Genomic DNA, 20,585 nt, shown 5'->3' on the forward strand with positions numbered 1-20,585 from the left:
TCTTTGTCTGGCATATATTCAAAGTCTCCGTGCTGTAGCTTCACCTGTACAATAGAGCAAAATAACCAACTTGTTGGTTTATTATGATGATTAAGCAGGTTGAAACATATACAATATATACTGTAGTGTCTTACAAAATGGATATTATTGTTCGGTGGGTATTTCCTAGCTCTAAACATACAAAAGATGCTCAGAGAGTATTTTGACAGAATAATGTAAGACCTAAATCTTCTTAAGAAAGTAACTCTTTTCTTGCTAGCACTTGGATTAATACCCTAGGATATAAATCTTCCCTCATTTTGATTACTTCTAATTCTCTATGTCAACAGATTTATCCAAGTTCCTTGCTTTTAGGTACTAAAATATGAAATTCAATTTTGCAGATCAAATATCTGTAATTTAGAGAATTTATGATTTTTCCAAGGTTGCACAGCTGTAGTTAGCAAGGTGCGGGATTAGAAATTTGTAAACACTACCCCATATACACCGCTAAATGATACTACTGTTTTATTGATGTCCTGCTATTGAGATTGTTTTGGAAAGTAGCACCCAACCTAGGAGCAGAGAGTAACATTCTGCTGAGAAGTCATCATTGGAGTCATTTTCATATAGTTTAGAATATTTGACTGAAGTTATTCAGCAAATGTTCAGTAAGCAAAAAGCTGTGAGACAGTGGGAGATAATATTAGGGATGATCCTTGGCTGGTTGTGTAGAGAATTGAACACTTAATTAAAAACTCATCCAAATAAGTATAGTATTGCAGTTGTGGTAAGTGTTGTAAATGACAAGGATGTGTTGGTAAAGAGCCTGCAGTAAGTGAACTAGCTCAAGGTAGGGATGGTATCTATGAGGACATGTGGATTGGATGGAAATCTAAAGGAAGAAGGTGGGATTAATTAGATGAAGAAGTGAAAGAGTGATCAATATGTGTAAAAGACTCATGAGTTAAACCATCAGCCACTGAAAAAATGAACAGAAGGTGTTTAAATTAGAGGGGAGAGAGGCGAGGCATGGTGGTATGGTAAGTATGCAAAGGTAGATGGATCTTTATGAGTTTGAGACCAACTTGGTCTACACAGTGAGACCCTGTCTCAAATACAACAGCAACAGCAAAACAAACATAAGAAGAAAGGCAAATAATTTTACAGGCTTGCAAGTTATGATTGAAATAGAGTAAGGCAGAGCTCAATATGCTTGATTGTTCTTTGCTCTGTGAATTGAAGTTTAAGATTATCTTTCTCTTGATCGAGCTAAGAAAATTTTAAGCACTAGTGATTAATCAAAGGACTTGTTTACTATCTAGATTTTCTTTCCTACCAGACAAGACACCTTCATGGAAAATTATTTCACTAGCCAGCGTGACAACATCTTTCGAAATGTGGAGGTTCTAATTTATGTCTTTGATGTGGAGAGCCGTGAACTTGAAAAGGACATGCACTATTACCAGTCATGCCTTGAGGCCATTCTACAGAATTCTCCAGAAGCCAAAATCTTTTGCTTGGTACACAAAATGGATTTGGTACAGGAGGATCAACGAGACTTGGTAAGAAGCTGAAAAGGTGCTGTACCAAATGGTTAGCATGCTTTGTAGACTTTCTTTATAAAAGTGTAGGTAAATTTGTAGCATTCTGCATTTCAGAATTAAGATCTGACTATGTACTTTTACTAAGTAACTTTTTATCATTTAAAAAATAGTTTACTACCTCTATTGTATTGTCACAGCTAAAAGACCCACCAGGGGTAAGAATGAGGAGAGGTGGCTTCTGTCACTGGACTGATTTTGGGAACTGCTACATACGAATTCAGGTGCCTCGCAGTTTGTCAAGTGCTATTTACAATCCCTCACAATTGCACTGGCATGAATGAATTTGTATACATGAGTATACCTCAGACGTGACCAAGAATTGTAGAATAGGAAATATCAACCTTCACCTCAACAAAAACACATAAAACTAGTGACTTGTAATTCAGAGAACTCAGGGACTCAGTACAGAAGAGATGTAGTAAAATAGGCAAATTCTTAGGTAAGAATCTATGAGATCTGGGTCTGGTAAGACAGACATGGGCTACCTTCAGTTTTTCGGTGTGTGAAATAAGAACATTAGATAGTAAGGTATAAGATAAGAAAATTCTCTCGGTGTCATAGATAAGAACTAAGGAAAAGCAGTTTTAGATTATACTGGTTGTATAGAAGATATAGTTTCTCCATGTCTTGGAGTATGTCTTAAGGAACACCTCGTACTAAAGGATTTTTTGGTAATAGCTTTAGTAAGGAAACATTGTATGCCACTTGATATGTGTGCTAGGAATCAGGAACTAACCGTGAGCCATCTGCAGAAGCAATAAATGTTCTTCACTGCTGAACCATCTCTCCGATTCCTTATTCTGTTATTTTAAAAATAATTTTAAGAGCCGAGGGTGTTACTTAGTGATAGAGTGCTGCCTCGCCCATTTGATGCCTTGAATTAAATCCCCAGTACACCACAATTTTTAAAAATTACTTTTTAGCTAAAATTGCAATTAAAAAACTAGAGCATTCCAACAAATGAGCTCCTTGTTGATGTTTCAATCACTTGTAATTTCTCTTACAGTTTTTTAATTGGTCATATAAATACTTTTCAATATATATTAATGGTCTTTTAATATATATATATAATATTTTAAGTTAAAATATCTATATATCAAAATATATAAATATATTCTGAGAAAGTCATTAATTTCATTGAATAATAGTATATTTTAAGTTAAAATATCTATATATCAAAATATATAAATATATATTCTGAGAAAGTCATTAATTTCATTGAATATTAATTTTCAATTACTATCGTATTGTTAAACAATATATGTTATAGTTAATATAAAATTAATATTAAATATTAATTATTTTAAACAGAAAAGTTTCAAATAAAAATGACTGTATGCACTTCTCAAAATAACAATTTCAGCTAAGATAAATATTTTTTTTCTCTTTTTTTTTTGGTTTTTTGAAACAGGTTTTCTCCATGTACCTCTGAAGCCTATCCTGGAACTTGCTCTGTAGACCAGGTTGGCCTCAAACTCACAGATCCTCCTGCCTCTGCCTCCCAAGAGCTGGTATTAAGGGCGTGTGACACCACTGCCTGGCCCTTAGATAAATATTTCTTTGTATGTTTATGTATGTTTGAGTTTTTCAGAGAAACATACCCAATCAGTTGTGTTTGTGTACAGAAAAAACAAAGGCACAAACAAATGGGAGGGTATTTCATTTAAGGAACTAGCTCAACTGATGCTGGAAGCCTCCTAGATGGAATCTGGAACCTGGAGAGCAGAGAAGATAAGCTAGAGACCCAAAAATGAGAGTATTATACATAGAGAGGAAGTAAAAGTTTCCTTATTTTCAGATGATATATTTTTGTACATAAAAGACCCTACAATCTCCACTAGAAAACTACTAAGCTGTAAGCACATTCAACAAAGTAGTGGGATACAAAATTAAAACAAATAATTTTCTTATACACAAAAGGAAAAATTGATTCCTATACCAGTAGAAGAGTTGGTATTTTAATAATATCTGACCCAGTAGTTGTAACTTGCAGTCAGTAACTTCTTAAGCATATGATACCCCACTTTCCAAGAGCCAAGTCTTCTTCAGAAACTTAATAAACAGACTGAATGGAATTGCATCAGCATCTTTCCTTAAGTTGACCCAACCTCCTCTTTCATTTAAGAATTTCTGGATTTATAAAGTGGCACAGGTCTGGATACCAGTTGAGAAACTGTGGCATTTTATGATTTGTGCTAGATTTTTGGTCATTTGACCTAAATTATTTCGTATATGTAGATCAAATAAGATCATGTATAGGAACACCATGATCAGCTAGCCAAAGCTATAGATTTCTGTGAGTTTGACCCTTCTGTTCAATAAAATAAGGGTACTCTCTTTGTTTATGTGGGGTAGGGGGAGTTAAAGACTGGGTTTTTCAGTTTAACAACCCTAGCTGTTCTGGAACTTACTTTGTAGACCAGATCTCTAACTCACAGAGTTCTGCCTGTCTGTACCTCCCGAGTGCAGGAATTAAAGGTGTGTGCCATCACTGCCCAGCTCTCTTTATATTTAATGATGAAATATTTCCACATTGTTCTCACTATAGTACCCACTTTCCCTTTGTATTTAGGTTTTCCAGTTTACAATTACCACTGTAAATTTTGACCTACAGAGAAAAGTGATCAGAGAGCAGGGGATGGAAATTGGGGTTCCTACAAATTTGTTTCTCATCAACATTGTGTTCTGGAACCTCCCACTGTTGATGAATAGGTTATAAATGATAAACCTTGAAGACTGAACTCCCTAAGTCATTAGATTCCTTCCTGGGTAGTAGATCAGTGCAGATCTGACATTTTAGCTTCAGTTAGTATAGGTTGTGTTTTGATTCATTTCTCAGGCAGTTACAAGAACACTTTCTTTACCCATCACCTACAAATCATCTGCTTATTGGACCTGTATCAGTAAATTTGTCCCGAGGGAATGTTATGTCCCTTCCACCATATTCTACACCTTTAATATCTGTTCTCATAGTTATTTCTGTTTTTTGTCTGTATTTATTAGAAAAATCATGTGATTCTTTTAGAGGGTAGAATAATCTTCATGGTTCCTGCTTTGTATCTCACCTTCAGGATTCTTCTGATACTTGAATGTGTATAGACATAGAAGCAAAGGGGTATGATAGGAGTCAATCAGAACTCTCTTGTAGTTACTTCTGAGGAGTCCATTTTAGTTTCTTCAGGAAAAGTTGGATTATTCTTAGATAAGAATGTAGTGGCTGTCCAATCTTCCGCCTACAGACCCATCATAGTATCCAGCACAGTTTTCCATGAAGCAGAAAATTTCAAAGGCAGTTCAGTCACTTTCTTCTGTGTTCTGCAGAATGTTGTCTCTTACATGTATTTGATTAGTATGATTCAGTACCTGAATTTCTTATCACCCACAGACTCCCTTGAGTATTCTCATTTCTCCTTGAAATGACATCTTTAATTCTAACCTGATTAGAGAACTAATCTCAGTTACATCAAAATTAATTCAGAAAACTCATTTTTAAGATTCTACTCTAACTCTTAGAATCTTTCTGACTCCCATTCTGAGTAGATTCCCTGAGCCTTTGGTGTCAGGGGCAGGATTACAGACATCCCATTTAGGGTTGATTGTGCCAAAGTCTCTCAGTCTGGGTACCATATCTGGGTACCATGTCCAGTTGTGGTTCTCTGTTAATTACCATCTACTTCAAGAAGAAGCTTCTCTGAGAAGGGTTGAGTGATGCACTGATCTATGGGTATAACAATGTGTTTTGATTTCCAGGATTTATTTTATTTTATTTTGAGAGACAACACAAGAGAACATGAAATTGAGTGTATAAGAAAAAGGGGAGGATCCAGGAGAGAAGTTTGGAGGAAAGGTTTCATCAGACTATATTATATGAAAATTTTTTTGAAGAATTAAAAAAGGATTTACTCTAGAACCCACTCTTCGTACTAAAATCTTGTATTAAAGGTTCTCCAGAGCAGCAGAATAACAGAATGTGACATAGTGGAGAGAGGGTAGAAGTTGAGATTGATTTATTGTAAGCAAGTAGTTTACCTGAAGGAAGTTTGGAGAGTAGGCCAACATAAAATTTCACTGTTGTACTTGAAGTAAAAAGACAGTGTACACATGTCTGGAGAAGGGTGTTTTACAGGACTCCCTCATAGTCTGGCTCTTATAATATTTCTGCCCCCTGTTCTGCAATGTAGAATAGATGGATGCAGGATTTGTGATGTAGAACTATTCATTGGGGCTGGACCCCACAAGATTTGTTGGGCTCAGCATTGTGTCCAGTTGTCGTTTTCTGTGATGTTCTTCTTTTGCTATTAAAAGAGGCTTCTTTGATGAGTGGTGGTGGCTACACTTATCTGTGGGTATAAGGATTAAGATTTAGAATATAATAGGGAAGTAGCATATCTAGAAAAGTAATAGATTCTCTTCTAAGATCCATGGCTTCACTAGTCCCTGGAAGTTGACTAAATTTCTAGTACCAGGCATGATTTCCCACTTGTTGGACCTTAAGTCATATTAGACAGCATTTGACTACCTAGTAAAAAGTGGTTAGCCCTGAAATAAAATATACACAGACAGCAAAAGTGAACTCGGGACAGGCAGTAGTGATGCATACCTTTAATCCCAGGACTTGTGAGGCAGAGGCAGGCAGGTGTCTATGAGTTTGAGGCCAGCCTGGTTGACAGCGTGTTTCAGGATAGTCAGGACTGTTATATTACAGAACCCTTGTCTCAGAAAACAAAACAAAATAACCTCAGCAGGTTGTATTTATATATTCATGCCTGTGTGTGTATGTGACAATAAGTACCAAAGAAAAGGCAATCAATTTAAGAAGTAAGGGGGACAAGAAAGAAGTGAAAAGGAGGAGACTTGGGAGCATCTGGAATAAGGAAAGGGAAGAGGAAAGGTAAAATGTAATTAGATTTTAAATTAAAATGTACTTTAGGGGCTGGAGAGATGGCTCAACAGTTAAGAGCACTGACTCTTCTTCCAGAAGACCCAGGTTCAATTTCCAGCACCCATGTGGCAGCTCATAACTGTCTATAATTTCAGAATCTAACATCCTCCCAGAGGTATATATGCAGACAAAATACCAATGCACCTAAAATAAAAATAAATAATTGTAATGTTTGTATACCCATACTAGCAGTTCACCCACACAGGGAAACATCTTGAGTATACATATTTTATATACCTATTTTCTCTGTATATGTATGGATGTATACGTAGAAACAAATCTTGGAGCTGGCTAGAGCTTAGTTGTTTGTGTGGGTTATATATATGTTGTAGATTAAGTATACTACACATATAAATATATGTATTTGCATATATGTATGTAATATATGTTACTAGAGAACATTTCTAGAATATTGGAGAACTAAAGCATTTTAATTTACAAAATTTTAATATATGTGTTGCCATATTAAAATGACCTAGATTTGGCAGATTGGAGGGTGTTTTTATGTTGTGTATATATGTGTGTGTGTGTGTGTAAAACATATATATGCTATATGTACATATAACATACATATCATATCTGTATATATGTATATACAGATAACTCTGTATGATAAATTTTATTTTCTAACAGTGCTCTCAATGAATATTTAGCAAAACCAGGATAAGTCTGAAGAAATCTAGTAGCACATTTAAACTCTTATTTGAGAAATAATAATACTGACGGTTCCTATGAAGATAGAGTAAGGGTTCTTGTCCAAATATGGTAAAATAATTACACGTCAGATTTTGTAGTGAAAGAGGAGAGCTGTTACATGCTGATCCATTTATTGGATTTTTTAATTCAGATTTTTAAAGAAAGAGAAGAAGACTTAAGGCGTTTATCTCGTCCATTAGAATGTTCTTGTTTCCGTACATCTATCTGGGATGAAACTCTGTATAAGGTGTGTATGTTTCCTTCATTTCTTACTTTTGGAGCATGAATAAAAGTTAGAAGGATATTAACAAAACTAAAATATTTAAAACTTTCATAGCCATCTAGATTTGTCATACTAAAAAGAAAATAATCTTTAACAAATTGTTCAAAGAACATCAGAGTTAACATCAAAAGAATTTGATTTTAATCTTAGGTTGGGTTGACATTGTTACCAAGTTTGCCAGTTTGAATATGATTAATCAGCTACTGTTCTTTGTCATAGCAAAAATGTTGCTTAATATCCTCCATCCATTTTGACCCCCTGTGGTCTCGGGGATTATTTTGGTATCTAATATGCAGGTACTTCTACATGCTTATGGTATAAACTAATCTTCCTAAATTCAGATAGCAATGGAAGAAAAGCATTTAGTGGAGAAATGGGAGAAGTGAATTTTAGAATGAGATATGGTACATGTAAAGTATATTATAACTTGATCTTTCAGGCCAAATTGGAGACTTGCATTCATCCTTCCTAGGTAGCATTGCTGGAATGATTATCACACTGTTTGCAAGTCTAGAGGTTATCTCAGTAGTTCTGTGGATGAAGTTGAAGTTACCTTAGTGGTACATAGGCTCCTGCTTCTTCCATTTGTCTTGCTTATTCGTGGTTTAAAGATTGATGATTTCTGTATCCTCATGTGGTCAGACCATTCCTTCAGACTGCTTCTGGTGTACATTGACAAGTGTGACGCTGGGTGGCAAAGGATCCTTCTCTATCACTGGTAGCTAGAGCTTCAGTTTCAACTCGTCTGACAAGTGTCTACAACCAGATGCACAGAAAGAAACCTGACTTGCCAAGGAGAAAAGCCACTGGACTTTTAAAAATAGCATTTGATTTTTTTTAACTCATTCATTCTTCCCCAGTATGATGTTGACCCAGGCTCACTCTAATAACAACATTTTGAGATACCTGTCTAGGAAGTACTGTTCCAGATTGATATGGGCCGAATTTCTCTCAAAGCCTTATTCCCATAGAACAGGTAACCGTGAATAAGGATGGACATGATGCACTGATAAGAACCAGCTGCGGTGTGAAGGATGGCAATACATAACACGACCAAAGACAATTGGCTAATCACAACACTGCTGTGAGTGACAATGTCTCTGCTGTGGTTAGCTTTGGTGCCTTCTCCAAGGTAAATTCAGCAGTGACATTAACACCAACCTGGGAACTTGGAACACTATGCCTAAGTAGTAAAACTAATTGGAACAGACACATGGCGCTACTACTATCTCTTACATCAATGTTGCATAGAACTGACTTAAATTTTTATATTGTTTTATTCAACAAGCATTCATTGTCTATCTATTGGATGCTGTCACATTCACAAATGGCTAAGATAGGTTCCTGACGTCTTAGAAGGAGACAGAAGAACAAAGTACACCTAACCAGAAAAATAGTAAGAATAATGGAAGTGTTTTAACAGAAGTATGAATACAAGCACCTGAAGAGGATTCTCAGAGGGTGAAACTAATCTCGTATGCATGCATTGGTCATACTCCTGGATTAACTCAGTTTCAGGCAGTCATACGATAGACTTTTGAAAATTCAATTTAATCAGTAATTTTTACAGATGTGACCAAACATTTGAAAATTTTGATCCCAGTTGTTTCTTGTATAATGACATGTTATGTCTTTGAAGGGAGGGGCTACTTGTCTTTGTGGCTCTGATACCAAATTGACTCTTGGATGTATAAAGAATATAGCATTATTTCTTCTTTAAAGCTGTGTATAATGTTGGACTTCAATATTTGTTGGATGTCTGGGTTAGAATGGTTTTAGCACAATAGATCATACTTTGCAACTTTTTTCCTAAGGCTGCATGATGGTATTAAATTACCTGTTTACTCATGGAAAGACATTTCTCCAGCATTTTTCAAGTGTTTGAACTCTTAAAAATTCAACTCAAGGATACAAATCAAGTATTAGGTTAATTTGCTTGTTTGATTTTTGTTATATTTAGCGTCTGTATTTGTTTTGGACTCAATTATTAATGTATTTTGTTGTCTGTGTCTTGTAGGGTACTTACTCATTTCAAAGGCCTAGAACTGTCTACCTGTTAGTAATAGTTGATTGTACTTCTGTCCTGTTAGGCTTGGTCCAGTATTGTTTATCAGCTGATTCCTAATGTTCAGCAACTGGAAATGAACCTGAGAAATTTTGCTGAAATTATTGAGGCTGATGAAGTACTTCTGTTTGAGAGAGCTACCTTTCTGGTAAGGACTTTCTGCTCTACAGATGTATTTCAAGCAGTCTTCTTACATTCAGAGGACAGGATTTTACTACCTTTAGGAAGAACCACCCCCTTTTACATCAGCATATATGGTCTTAGTTATAAACCCTTATTGTCTGCAAGTGGTGTGGAAAATGTCCTTTGGTAAGTAACCTTTTAATAATTAGTAAAATTTAGATTTTTGCAAGTATGCCTTATTAGAGACTTAGATTAGTTCTACTAATAACTATTTAACTATGATAAAGGAATCTTATTACCTACTGAGATTTATTAAGAAATACAGTGCATTTTTCTTTTAAGAAAATTTTTCCCCACCTATTTATCAAAAAGATTGATACAATATGTAAACTTCTAACATGTAAAAGGCTCATTGACTTAAGAGTTTAGATTGAGAATTGGAGCAGGAATATTAATAAGGAATATTAATAAATAAATAAATAAATATTAAAAAAAGAATTATATTTCAAATATTTAACATCATGTCAGAATTTCCATGTCAGTTTTCTTCTGGCAGATGAGGTGGATTTTCCTCTGCTAGAAATTTGCAACTTATTTTCAGCTTTTAGGGTAATTGTGGTTTATTAAAATTGAAAACTATTTTTACCTGGTGTGTGTATTTGTCCTGAATACATTAATGTATGTCAGTACTTGGATAGTCAGTACTTGGGATCATCTAGTAAAGGTTTTTAATATGATTCCAACAGCTACTTTGTTACAGACTTCTTTAAAATTATGTTAAAGACTGCCCAAGAGCATCTAGATAATATTATTTTCTCTTTATTTATACCATTTTAAGTCAATGACCTTCTTGTGAAATGTTAATAAGCTAAAATTTAGTGATTAAGGTAATTGAGAAAAGTGCTAAATGCTCCTTGACTAGGATAAGGTATGCTCTGATAAACTCTTCACTTGAAAACCTACCAAACACTGTATCTTAGCAATGGAAACATTCCAAAAATGATCCGTTCTTTATTTTTTTAAAAATATTTATTTATTATGTACACAATATTCTGTCTGTATGTATGCCTGCAGACCAGAAGAGGGCACTAGACCTCATTACAGATGGTTATGAGCCACCATGTGGTTGCTGGGAATTGAACTCAGGACCTTTGGAAGAGGAGGCAATGCTCATAACCTCTGAACCATCTCTCCAGCCATCCGTTCTTTATTTTTATAATCTTGAAATTCACCTTCATAGATTGGGACTTACAGCTCACTAGTGCTGTTCAGTATCATAAAAGAGGATTGTACAATATTTGTACAAATACCGTATATGTACAGTATATTCCAAGCCTGGAAAATTTCAAAATATTATTTCTATTGAATGTGTATTGCTTACTCACCATAAGTCAAAAGTCATATCATCTTGAGTCAAAAATCATTTCTTGAGAATACACAGGTTATCTAATAAACTTATAACAGAATGATCCTGTGTATGTTGTTTAAATGAATATGGAAATTGTTGGCAAGGACATGGGACAGAGGCCAAGAAACAGGATGCCAGGTAACAACTCACTTCTTAAAACCAAGATAACTAAAGTACTAATAGATGTCTGTTTTAATTAGTAACAGAGGTGTGAGTATTTGCATGAATTCAAAGCACAATCTCTCTCTTCACAGGTCATTTCTCATTATCAGTGTAAAGAACAGCGTGATGCCCACAGATTTGAGAAAATCAGCAACATTATTAAACAGTTCAAGCTGAGCTGTAGGTAAGAGACTTTAAATGTTAGCTGTTAATTTCTGGGTAATATTTATCATTTTTGAAATTTAAAGAAACTAGTTGACTGTACATTTATGTTTACAAAAGTTTGCTTACAGATAAATGTCAAGTTCTAAGAGAACCTACAACTGACTGAAGTGCAGTCCATTGTCTTTTTCATATAAGCATAATAGTCTTACATTTTGAACATGAAAAGTTCAAAAAGGGCAAGGATATTATGTTCTTCATGGAAATTTCAGAGAGTAAGTTACTAGATTCAGGAATTTTAAAGAAAAAATAACCCAAATCCGTGTATTATGTGACCCAAACTTATACAAAACCATATAAAAATACTTGTCAGTGGTGATGGCACACGCCTTTACTCCCAGTACTCAGGACCTCTGTAAGCTTGAGGCCAATCTGGTCTATGGAATGAGTTTCAGATGGCTAGGGCGAAACAGTGAAACCCTGTCTTGTATATGTGCTGCTGAAGCGAGCACTGAAACCCTATCTTGAAAAACAACACAAAACAAAAAGTTCAAGTATCCTTTTGAAATATTTGATACCATTTAATAGATAAAAGTAGAGAATATCCAGAGAAGTTTAGAAAAGGAGGGGGGAAACTTGTGACCTTGTGAAGGAGAGAAGCCTCGGCTTTTAAAAAAGAAGGGAACACTAAGTGGAAAATAGGGTATGACTATCAGCAACATAAAGTAGAACAGCTGAAAGTGTTGGCATGGGAGAAGTGAGAAGTATGAAAAAAATAAGGTGAATTGAGACTGAAAAATGTATCTTCAGTAGAAGCAGTGAACAACTAGACCAGAATATAGCACACTGCCTCCGCTGGGAGAAGGGCACTGATAATACCAGGGAGAAACTGTCCAATCCTGAGCATAGGTGTCATAGGAACAGTTATCTGGGGTTAGTCAAGCTGTGGAGACACAACTGGGCACTGGATACACCATGAGCATTGAGACTACCAGGGATAGCAGGGTAGAAATGCAACAAGGGAATATGGAGCAAGAGTCCCAGAGTGACTAACATGAAGTAACATAGTAGTAACATAATAACACAACGGAATTGTGATGGACCTAATATGCTGTTATAGATGGGCACAAGTATATTCTTGGGCAATATGTATGGATCATTAGCAAATACATAGCACGAATCTGGGTCCGAAGACGTATCCTATGATAAAAGTAAATACAAGTATATATCCTCATGGAAGCTGTGGTCAGGAATAATCCAGTATCAGTCAGTAGCTTCCAGATGGATTGTTTACGATGGAAAAATTCCTACGAAAGCAAGTACAATACAGAAACACCGTGCAACAGGGAAGACATACCCAAAATGCATTTAAATTGCAGGCACTAACAGCTAAAGGAGCCAACCAAAGTGGAGAGGAACTATATTCATCCCAAAGGAAGAAATACTAACATTATAATAATTGTTGTCTCATTTTAGTTATTTTATATTATATTTAGTTTATTACATTATATTTCGTTAATTTACATGCTTGTATTTTAATTATTTAATAGTTTTGTTTTCATTTGTATCTTGCAAGAATAAGCTTTTATGACAGACTTTACTTTTTTTCTGTACCTGTTCTCTATTGTTTCTCATACCTGTAGCCCTGTACTTTCCCTTTATTATACTTTATTCTTTCTTTTCCCTTTTTCATATCTTTTCCTCTTTTTACTTTTTAGTTATTAAATACCTTAGCTATAAGCAACTAAGGTACATTTCCCCACAGTACCTTAGTCCCTCTGTCTTGAACCTTAAGGACAGAAGTGAAGTATATACCAAGTGAAGGCAGCTCACCATGTTGGCTCACCTAAAATAAACCAAACCAATAAGAAAAGAAAGAAACAGAAAAATTATAAACTACACCCAACAGATACAAGCACAACAAAACATCACTAGAAAGAGAATGAACCACTGTGACACTGTGTTCATGTGTACAGATGCACACAGCTCCTCTGTACTGGAAACCAAAGAGAGTGAAATACCGGAAATTTACAAAAGGACTTCAGAGTACTGCTTTTAAAACATAACAGTACTCAAATAGAGGATTCAAGAATCAAGATTACTTAAGTAAGGAAATCAATTTAAGGCCTAGTTATGAAAGTTGTCAAAATGGATGGAAAGGTCAGCAGTGTGGAGGAGAAATTTTTAAAAAAAAAAACTTGTAGAAAATATTTACTAAGGGAATTGAGATTCTGAAAAAGAATGATATTAAACTTCAGAAAAGACTCTATCAAAAAATACATTGAGAAGGATTATTAACACACAAAACCAAGCAGAAAAAAAGAAAAAAAATTGAGAATAAAATGTATTCAGGTAGGTAGGTAGACAGACAGATAGATGCATAAAATTAGCATGACCAGCTAGTCTGTGGTAGCGCACATCTTTTTAATTCCAGTACTTAGGAGTTTGAGGCCAACCTGGTCTATAGAGCAAGTTCCAGGACTAGTAGGACTACAGAGAAACCCTTTCTCAAAAAACCGAAAGAAAAATTTAGCATGACTAAACCATGTAAAAATTATGAGGATTTGTTCAAGAGCCCAAAGCTAAGAATCTGGGAGAAGAGCTTAAATAAAATGTTAGGGCATCCAACTAAAGAGATAGCTCAGAGGTTAAGAACACTTGTTGCTTTTGCAGAGGATCTGAGTTCAGTTCCCAGTATATTCAATGAAATTATAACAGAAAATTTCCAAAATCTAGGGAAAGAAATAAACAGCCAGACACAAGAGACATTTATAATCCCAAGTATCCTTGACCAAGGAAGAGCCTTTCCATGACAAATACCCAAAAGGCAAAGCAAAGAAACAACATTAAATGCTGCAAGGAGAAAATGTCAAACCTCCAACAAGGGCAAACATCAGAATAACATAAAATTGCATATAACTGAGCTTAAAAGATGGAAAAATCACATATGGTTCAAGCCCTGAAACCAAACAGGTGACAACTAAAATTGCTATGTCCAGGAAAGCTACCTTTTTAAATTAATAAAATAAGACCATTTCACAATAAGCAAAAACTGTGGTAGTTCATGACTACCAGCATGAGCACTTTAAAAATTATGAGAAAGTACTACACACAGTAGAAAGACAGTCCCCATTATAAAATTACAGGAAAGACTAAATTTCATGAGGAAAATATGCAGAAAGGATAGCTGGGAATAAACCCATAACATTTAACACAATAAAATAGCTCTGTTGGAAATAGTAAACCTTAAATGCAAGTGTCCTCAGTTCCTCATTTAACTGCTTCATACAATAAACTCACTTCACTGGCAAAGAAATCTATACACATGTAGCTAAAGAATGGAAGTCAACTCCTCAAGCAGATGGAAGCAGACAATAAACTACCACAGCTATTCTGATACTTGATAAAATATCCTTCAAATGGAAATTAGAGAGAAATTGGGAAGCTACATAGTAATATAAGGAGCAACTTATTAAGAATTTATAAAAGTTATAAATGTATGTGTACCCAATGTTAACAGCATTTAATTTGATAAAACAAATACACAACAGCATGAAAACACAGATGGGTCCTGATACTTTTGATTTTAATATGCTTCTTTAGGTAGGTCATCCAAAGTGAAAACTAACAAATGTCAAAGCTATACCATACCACAGATTAAATAGTTTTATAGATGTCTGTAGAATAGTCCATCTTACATCCATGGAATACACATTTGTTTCTGCAGTCCATGAAACATTCTCTGAATTTGATCATATAAGCTACCAAATAAGCCTTAACCAAAGAGTTCAAATAATTATTTTTGTTCTGTCAGATTATAATGGGACTTCAGAGGCAGAGAGGCAGGCAGATCTCTGTGAGTTCAAGGACATCCTGGTCTACCAGAGCTAGTTCCAGGACAGGCACCAAAGCTACAGAGAGGGAAGGAGTGAGGGAGGGAAGGAGGGAGAGAGGGAGGAAGGGGAGAATAACCAAACCTTAAATTTATTAAAGTAGGAGGCAAGAAATAATACAAATCAGGGCAGAAGTTAAGAAAATGGAGACTAAAGGATAAATACATAGAATCAGGCAACAAGATGCCTTTTTATAAGGCTAAACATGAGTGATAAGCCTATAGCTAAACTAAACAGAAGAGAAACAATTAATAGAATCAAAGCAGTAAATGGGGATGTTGCAGCAGATTCTAGTTAAATCCAGGAAATTATTAGGGAACACATTGAATACTTATATTAAAAAATCCCCCGAAAAACCTGAAAGACATGGATAGATTCCTAAGTATTTATAACCTACCTAAATTCAGTACAAAAGGTATAAATACCTCAGACCCATATCATGTAGCTAGACCGAAGTACTAATTAAACATCTCTCTCCACAAAGAGGCCTAGAACTAAGTGGATTCACTACTGAGTTTTACCAAACATTTAAGAAACAGGTAAATCTAATACCTAATAACCTGTCCCATGAGACAGAAAGGGAAGGAATACTATGAAATTAATTCTATGAAGGAGTTATGTTGTTACCATAACCAGATAAGGGCACACCAGAAATAACCCAGATCAATTTTCCTGATGAACATAGATGCAAAAACTGTTAACATAGTACTTGAAAACTAAATTATGGAACAAATATTATATACTTTGACCAACTTGGTTTTGTCCCAGAGATTCAAAGTTGGTTCAATGCATGTTACTCAATAAGTGTAATATAATACATAAATGAACAAACTGATAGAACTCATATTACTAGATGCAGGAAAGGCTTTCGACAAAGTTTAGCAATTTCTCATGATAAAGGCCTGATAAAACTAGGAATAAAAATAATGTATCTCCCCAGATGGTGGCAGCACACGCCTTTAATCCCACCACTTGAGAGGTAGAGGCAGCCGGTCTCTATAAGTTTCTACAGACAGGATTGTTAACACAGAGAAACACTGACTTCGAAAAAAAACTGTAACTCTACATAATAAAGGCTATGTGTGCCAAACCTGTAGCTAATCAACATATTCAACAAATTAACAGGATACTTAATCAGCATTAAAATAGTAGTCATTATATGGACTGAACAGGTTGCATTTTTATATTTAGGAATACACACACAAGAAAAGGAGATGTGTGGATAAATAGAATGGATGATACAGAAATAAACACTACTACTACAGGCCCCTAATTTTAGCAAAAATGTCATAAGTAAACACTAGGGGAAAAAGACAACTTAGTTGCTTCTGGGGAAAATCATCTGGATATTCACATGTAGAAGGATGAGACTAGACCTATATTTCCTGCTCTGCAGAATAAAAATGATCAAAGTTGTTATTGACCTGAAACTCTAAAATAACTAGATAAAAATAAATGCAAAATACTTCAAGATATAGGAAAGGACTCTTCTCAAAGCAACTTCAGGTGCTCAAGAAATAATCCCAAGATTTGTCAAGTGGGATTACATGAAACTGAAAAGCTTCTATATTGCAAAGGAAACAATCAGCACACTGAAAAAAACTTTACAAAATCTGTCATATTAGATTATGAATATCTAGAATCTATTAAGAACTCTAAATGTAAAAAAGTCTTCAAATCAATAAATGACAGATGAATTATATAGTTATCAGAAGAAATGTATATGACCAATAATTGTTTGAATCACAATTATTCCCTTAGTCATGAGGGTAAATGCTAGTTAAAACATCTTCATTATCACATCTTAGCGAAATCAGTCTGGCTTTCATCAAGAAACAAAGACAACACCTTTAGAAGCACATCAGAAGGAGGAACAAGTCCTTGTACACTGTACAAGGAATAAATTTCTGCAGGCATTATGGAACCAGCATGTAAATTTACCAAAAAAACTAAAAGTAAAACATCTGTATGACTCAGATAAAATACTCAAAGAACTCTATATGTACAAAGATATTGAACATTCATGTTATTGGTGATCTATTAACAGTATCTTCAAAATAGATCCAGCTTTAGGTACCCATGAACAGATTCACGGATAAAGAAAATTTTGTGCATATACTGTATGGAATATTATCCATCATAAGGAAAGGAAAATTGTGACATTTGCAGGAAAATAAATGGAACAGGTAATAATATGTTTAAGTGAAATAGGCTACTCAAAAAATGCCATGTTTTCTCTCATATGAGGAATCTACGTTTAAATTTGTGTCTTCATATACAGGTCATAAAAATAAGAAATGGGACCGTGAGAGAGTAGGAAAATATCTTAAGCTGTATTAGAGAGAAGAGAGGGAATATGATGCACATGACTTGAAAATAGATAGGTGCACAATTTGGGGAATAAGGAAACTAGCAGTGGTGAGGGGAGAGGGTTTTAGGAGAATGGGGGGACGATAAGAACAAAGAAAGAGAAAAAATGACATTATTTTATCTGTTAATTATGAGAAGTATTAGAAAGTCTTTGGGAATACTTTGTAATACATGTCAAGTTTTAAGCTCATTTTCACTTCTTAGTCTTTATCAATCCATGTCCTGTCTCTCAGTCTAGTCAGTCTCTAAACATGTTAATTCATCAGTACAGTTTCCTTGGAAACTTCAAAAGCGATGAATTGAGATACAGTACTATAAAACTTTCTAATATAATAAAGGGCAACTTATTTTAGTCTTTTCTTTAACCATCATTTTCCTTTTTCCCATAGCAAGCTGGCTGCCTCTTTCCAGAGTATGGAAGTGAGGAACTCTAACTTTGCTGCTTTCATTGACATATTCACATCCAACACTTACGTCATGGTCGTGATGTCTGATCCATCCATTCGTAAGTTTAAACTTACCTGACATAGTTTAAACCTCTCATAATTTTTAAGTAAAGGCAGAAGAGATAGTACTTTATTAAATATTTAATAATTATTTTATAATGAGGTTGGTTGTGCAAGAACATCTAAATTACTTAATCTCACTGTTCATTTAAAAATGGTAAGTGTGGTAAATCTTACATATACATATATAATGTATAATATATATATATTTTAAAGCTACAGTTAAAGAAATTAGTAGTGCTAAATAATTTTATTTAATTAGCTTACATTTTAGAACTGAAAAAGAATTTTTCTCATGTATTATGTTTTTCTTAATGAGAATTTAAGAAAGCAGGTGTCTTAGGATTTTTATTTCTGTGAAAAGACACTTGGAGTATGACAACTCTTACAAAGAAAACATTTAATTGAGGTGGTGACTTACAGTTTCAGAGGTTAAGTCCGTTATCATGATGGGGAGCATAGCAATGCACAGGCACACATGGAGCTGGCTAATCTTGACCAGAAGACAGCAGGAAGTTGACTGACCCTCTGGGTGGTATCATGAGCATAGGAAACCTCAAAGCCTGCCTCCACAGTGACACATTTCCCCCAAAAAGGCCACACCTCCCAGGAGTGCCTCTCCTTGTGAGCTTATGGGAGCCAGTTACATTCAGACTACCACAGCAGATTACTAATTGCAGAGTTTGGAAAAAAAAGAACCTAGATCCCAGAACTTTTAAAAGACTAGCCATGTAACCTCTAAGTTATTAGATATGAACTACATTTTCCACAGCTGCATATTTCTGTTATGAGCATTAGGTGGTAGTATTTTTTATTTTCATGCTATGGAAGCCATTTTTGCTACAGCCATTAGACTAAAGGGTCTCAGTGTTTCCAGAATATTCCCACATGTTTACATCATCTGTCTTCTGGTTTTATCTACTTTATGTTAATATTTAAAGGTAGCATCAGATATTTCTTGAGGTCTATTCTATTAGTCTCAAACCAAAAGATTGTGAAATTTTATGTTTAGCATATGTGAAAATCTGCTTTAGAAATATCAAATCTTCATAACTTAAGGCTTCCTGCTCCTGTATGTTTCTCTGGCACACATTGAAGGATTTGGATCTTTTAATTTATTTGCTTTTACTAGAGAGACATTCCTTTGACTGCTCTTCTTATTCTGTTGGGTGTCTCCCCACTCCCTACCCTCAGCTTCTGCAGCTACTCTGATCAACATCCGCAATGCCAGGAAACACTTTGAAAAGCTGGAAAGAGTGGATGGACCAAAACAGTGTCTTCTCATGCGCTAAACATTGCCGAATATTGTTTCACACACTAAAACTGAAACACTATTTCTTAATTTTATTGTTGTATTCATAAATGTAGACTCTAAAATATTGTGATGCTTAACACTTCTGTATTTCTTCTCTACTCCCCAGTCTTACCATTTAACTTTGAATGCTATTTATTCAAATAGCCAGTGAGGAGTTAGAAGATGGGGTGTCCATGAAGTTGGTGTAACATATACGTAGGTGATATATGTAAGTGTTCTGATAACATGATTCTAATGGTGTTTGTGTTCTGATAACCTGCTTTAAATAGTTGTGTATGCCAAAGTCCTTCCCAGCATCCTCTTGTTTTCATTATCCAATATATACATGTAAGTTTGAAGTATTACTGTTTTCTCAGCATGCATTAAAAATATTCTGTAACTCAGCCAGGCATGGTAGCTCATGCCTATAATCCCAGCATTTGGGAAGTAGAGACAAGAGGATTGCTGCAAGTTTGAGGCCAGTCTGTCTGCATAGGGAGGACTAGACCAGCCAGGGATATATATATCAAGATCTTGTCTCAAAAAATCATATATATATATATGTGTGTATGTATGTATACACACACACATATAAATATATGTATTCCTTAACTTGGATTGTAAATAAATGTTTGCTGTTAGGGATTTCAGTGTCTGTGTTTCTTTTTCTTATATCTTGAATTTTGCACTAAGAGTTAAAAGTTTTATTTATTCTAGAGAAGTGAATTTGCTTATTGGAAAAAAAGTTTAAAATAAAATTAATTGAAGAATGGAGCCAGAATTTTAGCACCAAGTACTAGAAAAGACTTTAAATGTCTGCTATCTGTGATATATGAATTTTATAGTAAAAAGAAAAACACAAGAACTACTGCGCAGAATAATTATGTGAAATCAATATTTAAAAAATAACTTTTCTATACCATATGGATTGACAGCAGTTGGAAAATCTATGTTAGTAATCCAGGCCTGATCTTGATAGAAAATTTCCAGTGCTGGTATAACTGGTAAAAGACCTGACTGCCAGGACAATTTTGCAATATTTAAGTTTTCCCTTAACTGCTATTGTGAAGGATTTAGTCTCTGTTTCCCTAGAGC

At 34.8% G+C, this 20,585-nt stretch overlaps 1 protein-coding gene across 2 annotated transcripts in view; it reads left to right on the plus strand.

Annotated features, from left to right (window-relative positions):
* Rragb (Ras related GTP binding B) overlaps positions 1–20,135 on the plus strand; it is a 32,197-nt gene extending 12,062 nt beyond the window's left edge. For both annotated transcript variants that reach the window (XM_087902918.1, XM_087902919.1), the window contains 6 exons: positions 1,322–1,544; positions 7,376–7,471; positions 9,598–9,720; positions 11,358–11,449; positions 18,080–18,195; positions 19,391–20,135. In XM_087902918.1, the coding sequence (XP_087759044.1) occupies positions 1,322–1,544; positions 7,376–7,471; positions 9,598–9,720; positions 11,358–11,449; positions 18,080–18,195; positions 19,391–19,488 (748 nt within the window). In that variant the 3' untranslated portion in view covers positions 19,489–20,135. The remainder of the gene's footprint in view (positions 1–1,321; positions 1,545–7,375; positions 7,472–9,597; positions 9,721–11,357; positions 11,450–18,079; positions 18,196–19,390) is intronic.
* The last annotated feature ends 450 nt before the right edge of the window (positions 20,136–20,585 follow it).

Source organism: Myodes glareolus, chromosome X (genome assembly GCF_982192425.1).
Source record: "Myodes glareolus chromosome X, mMyoGla1.1, whole genome shotgun sequence".
NCBI classification, from domain to species: Eukaryota; Metazoa; Chordata; class Mammalia; order Rodentia; family Cricetidae; genus Myodes; species Myodes glareolus.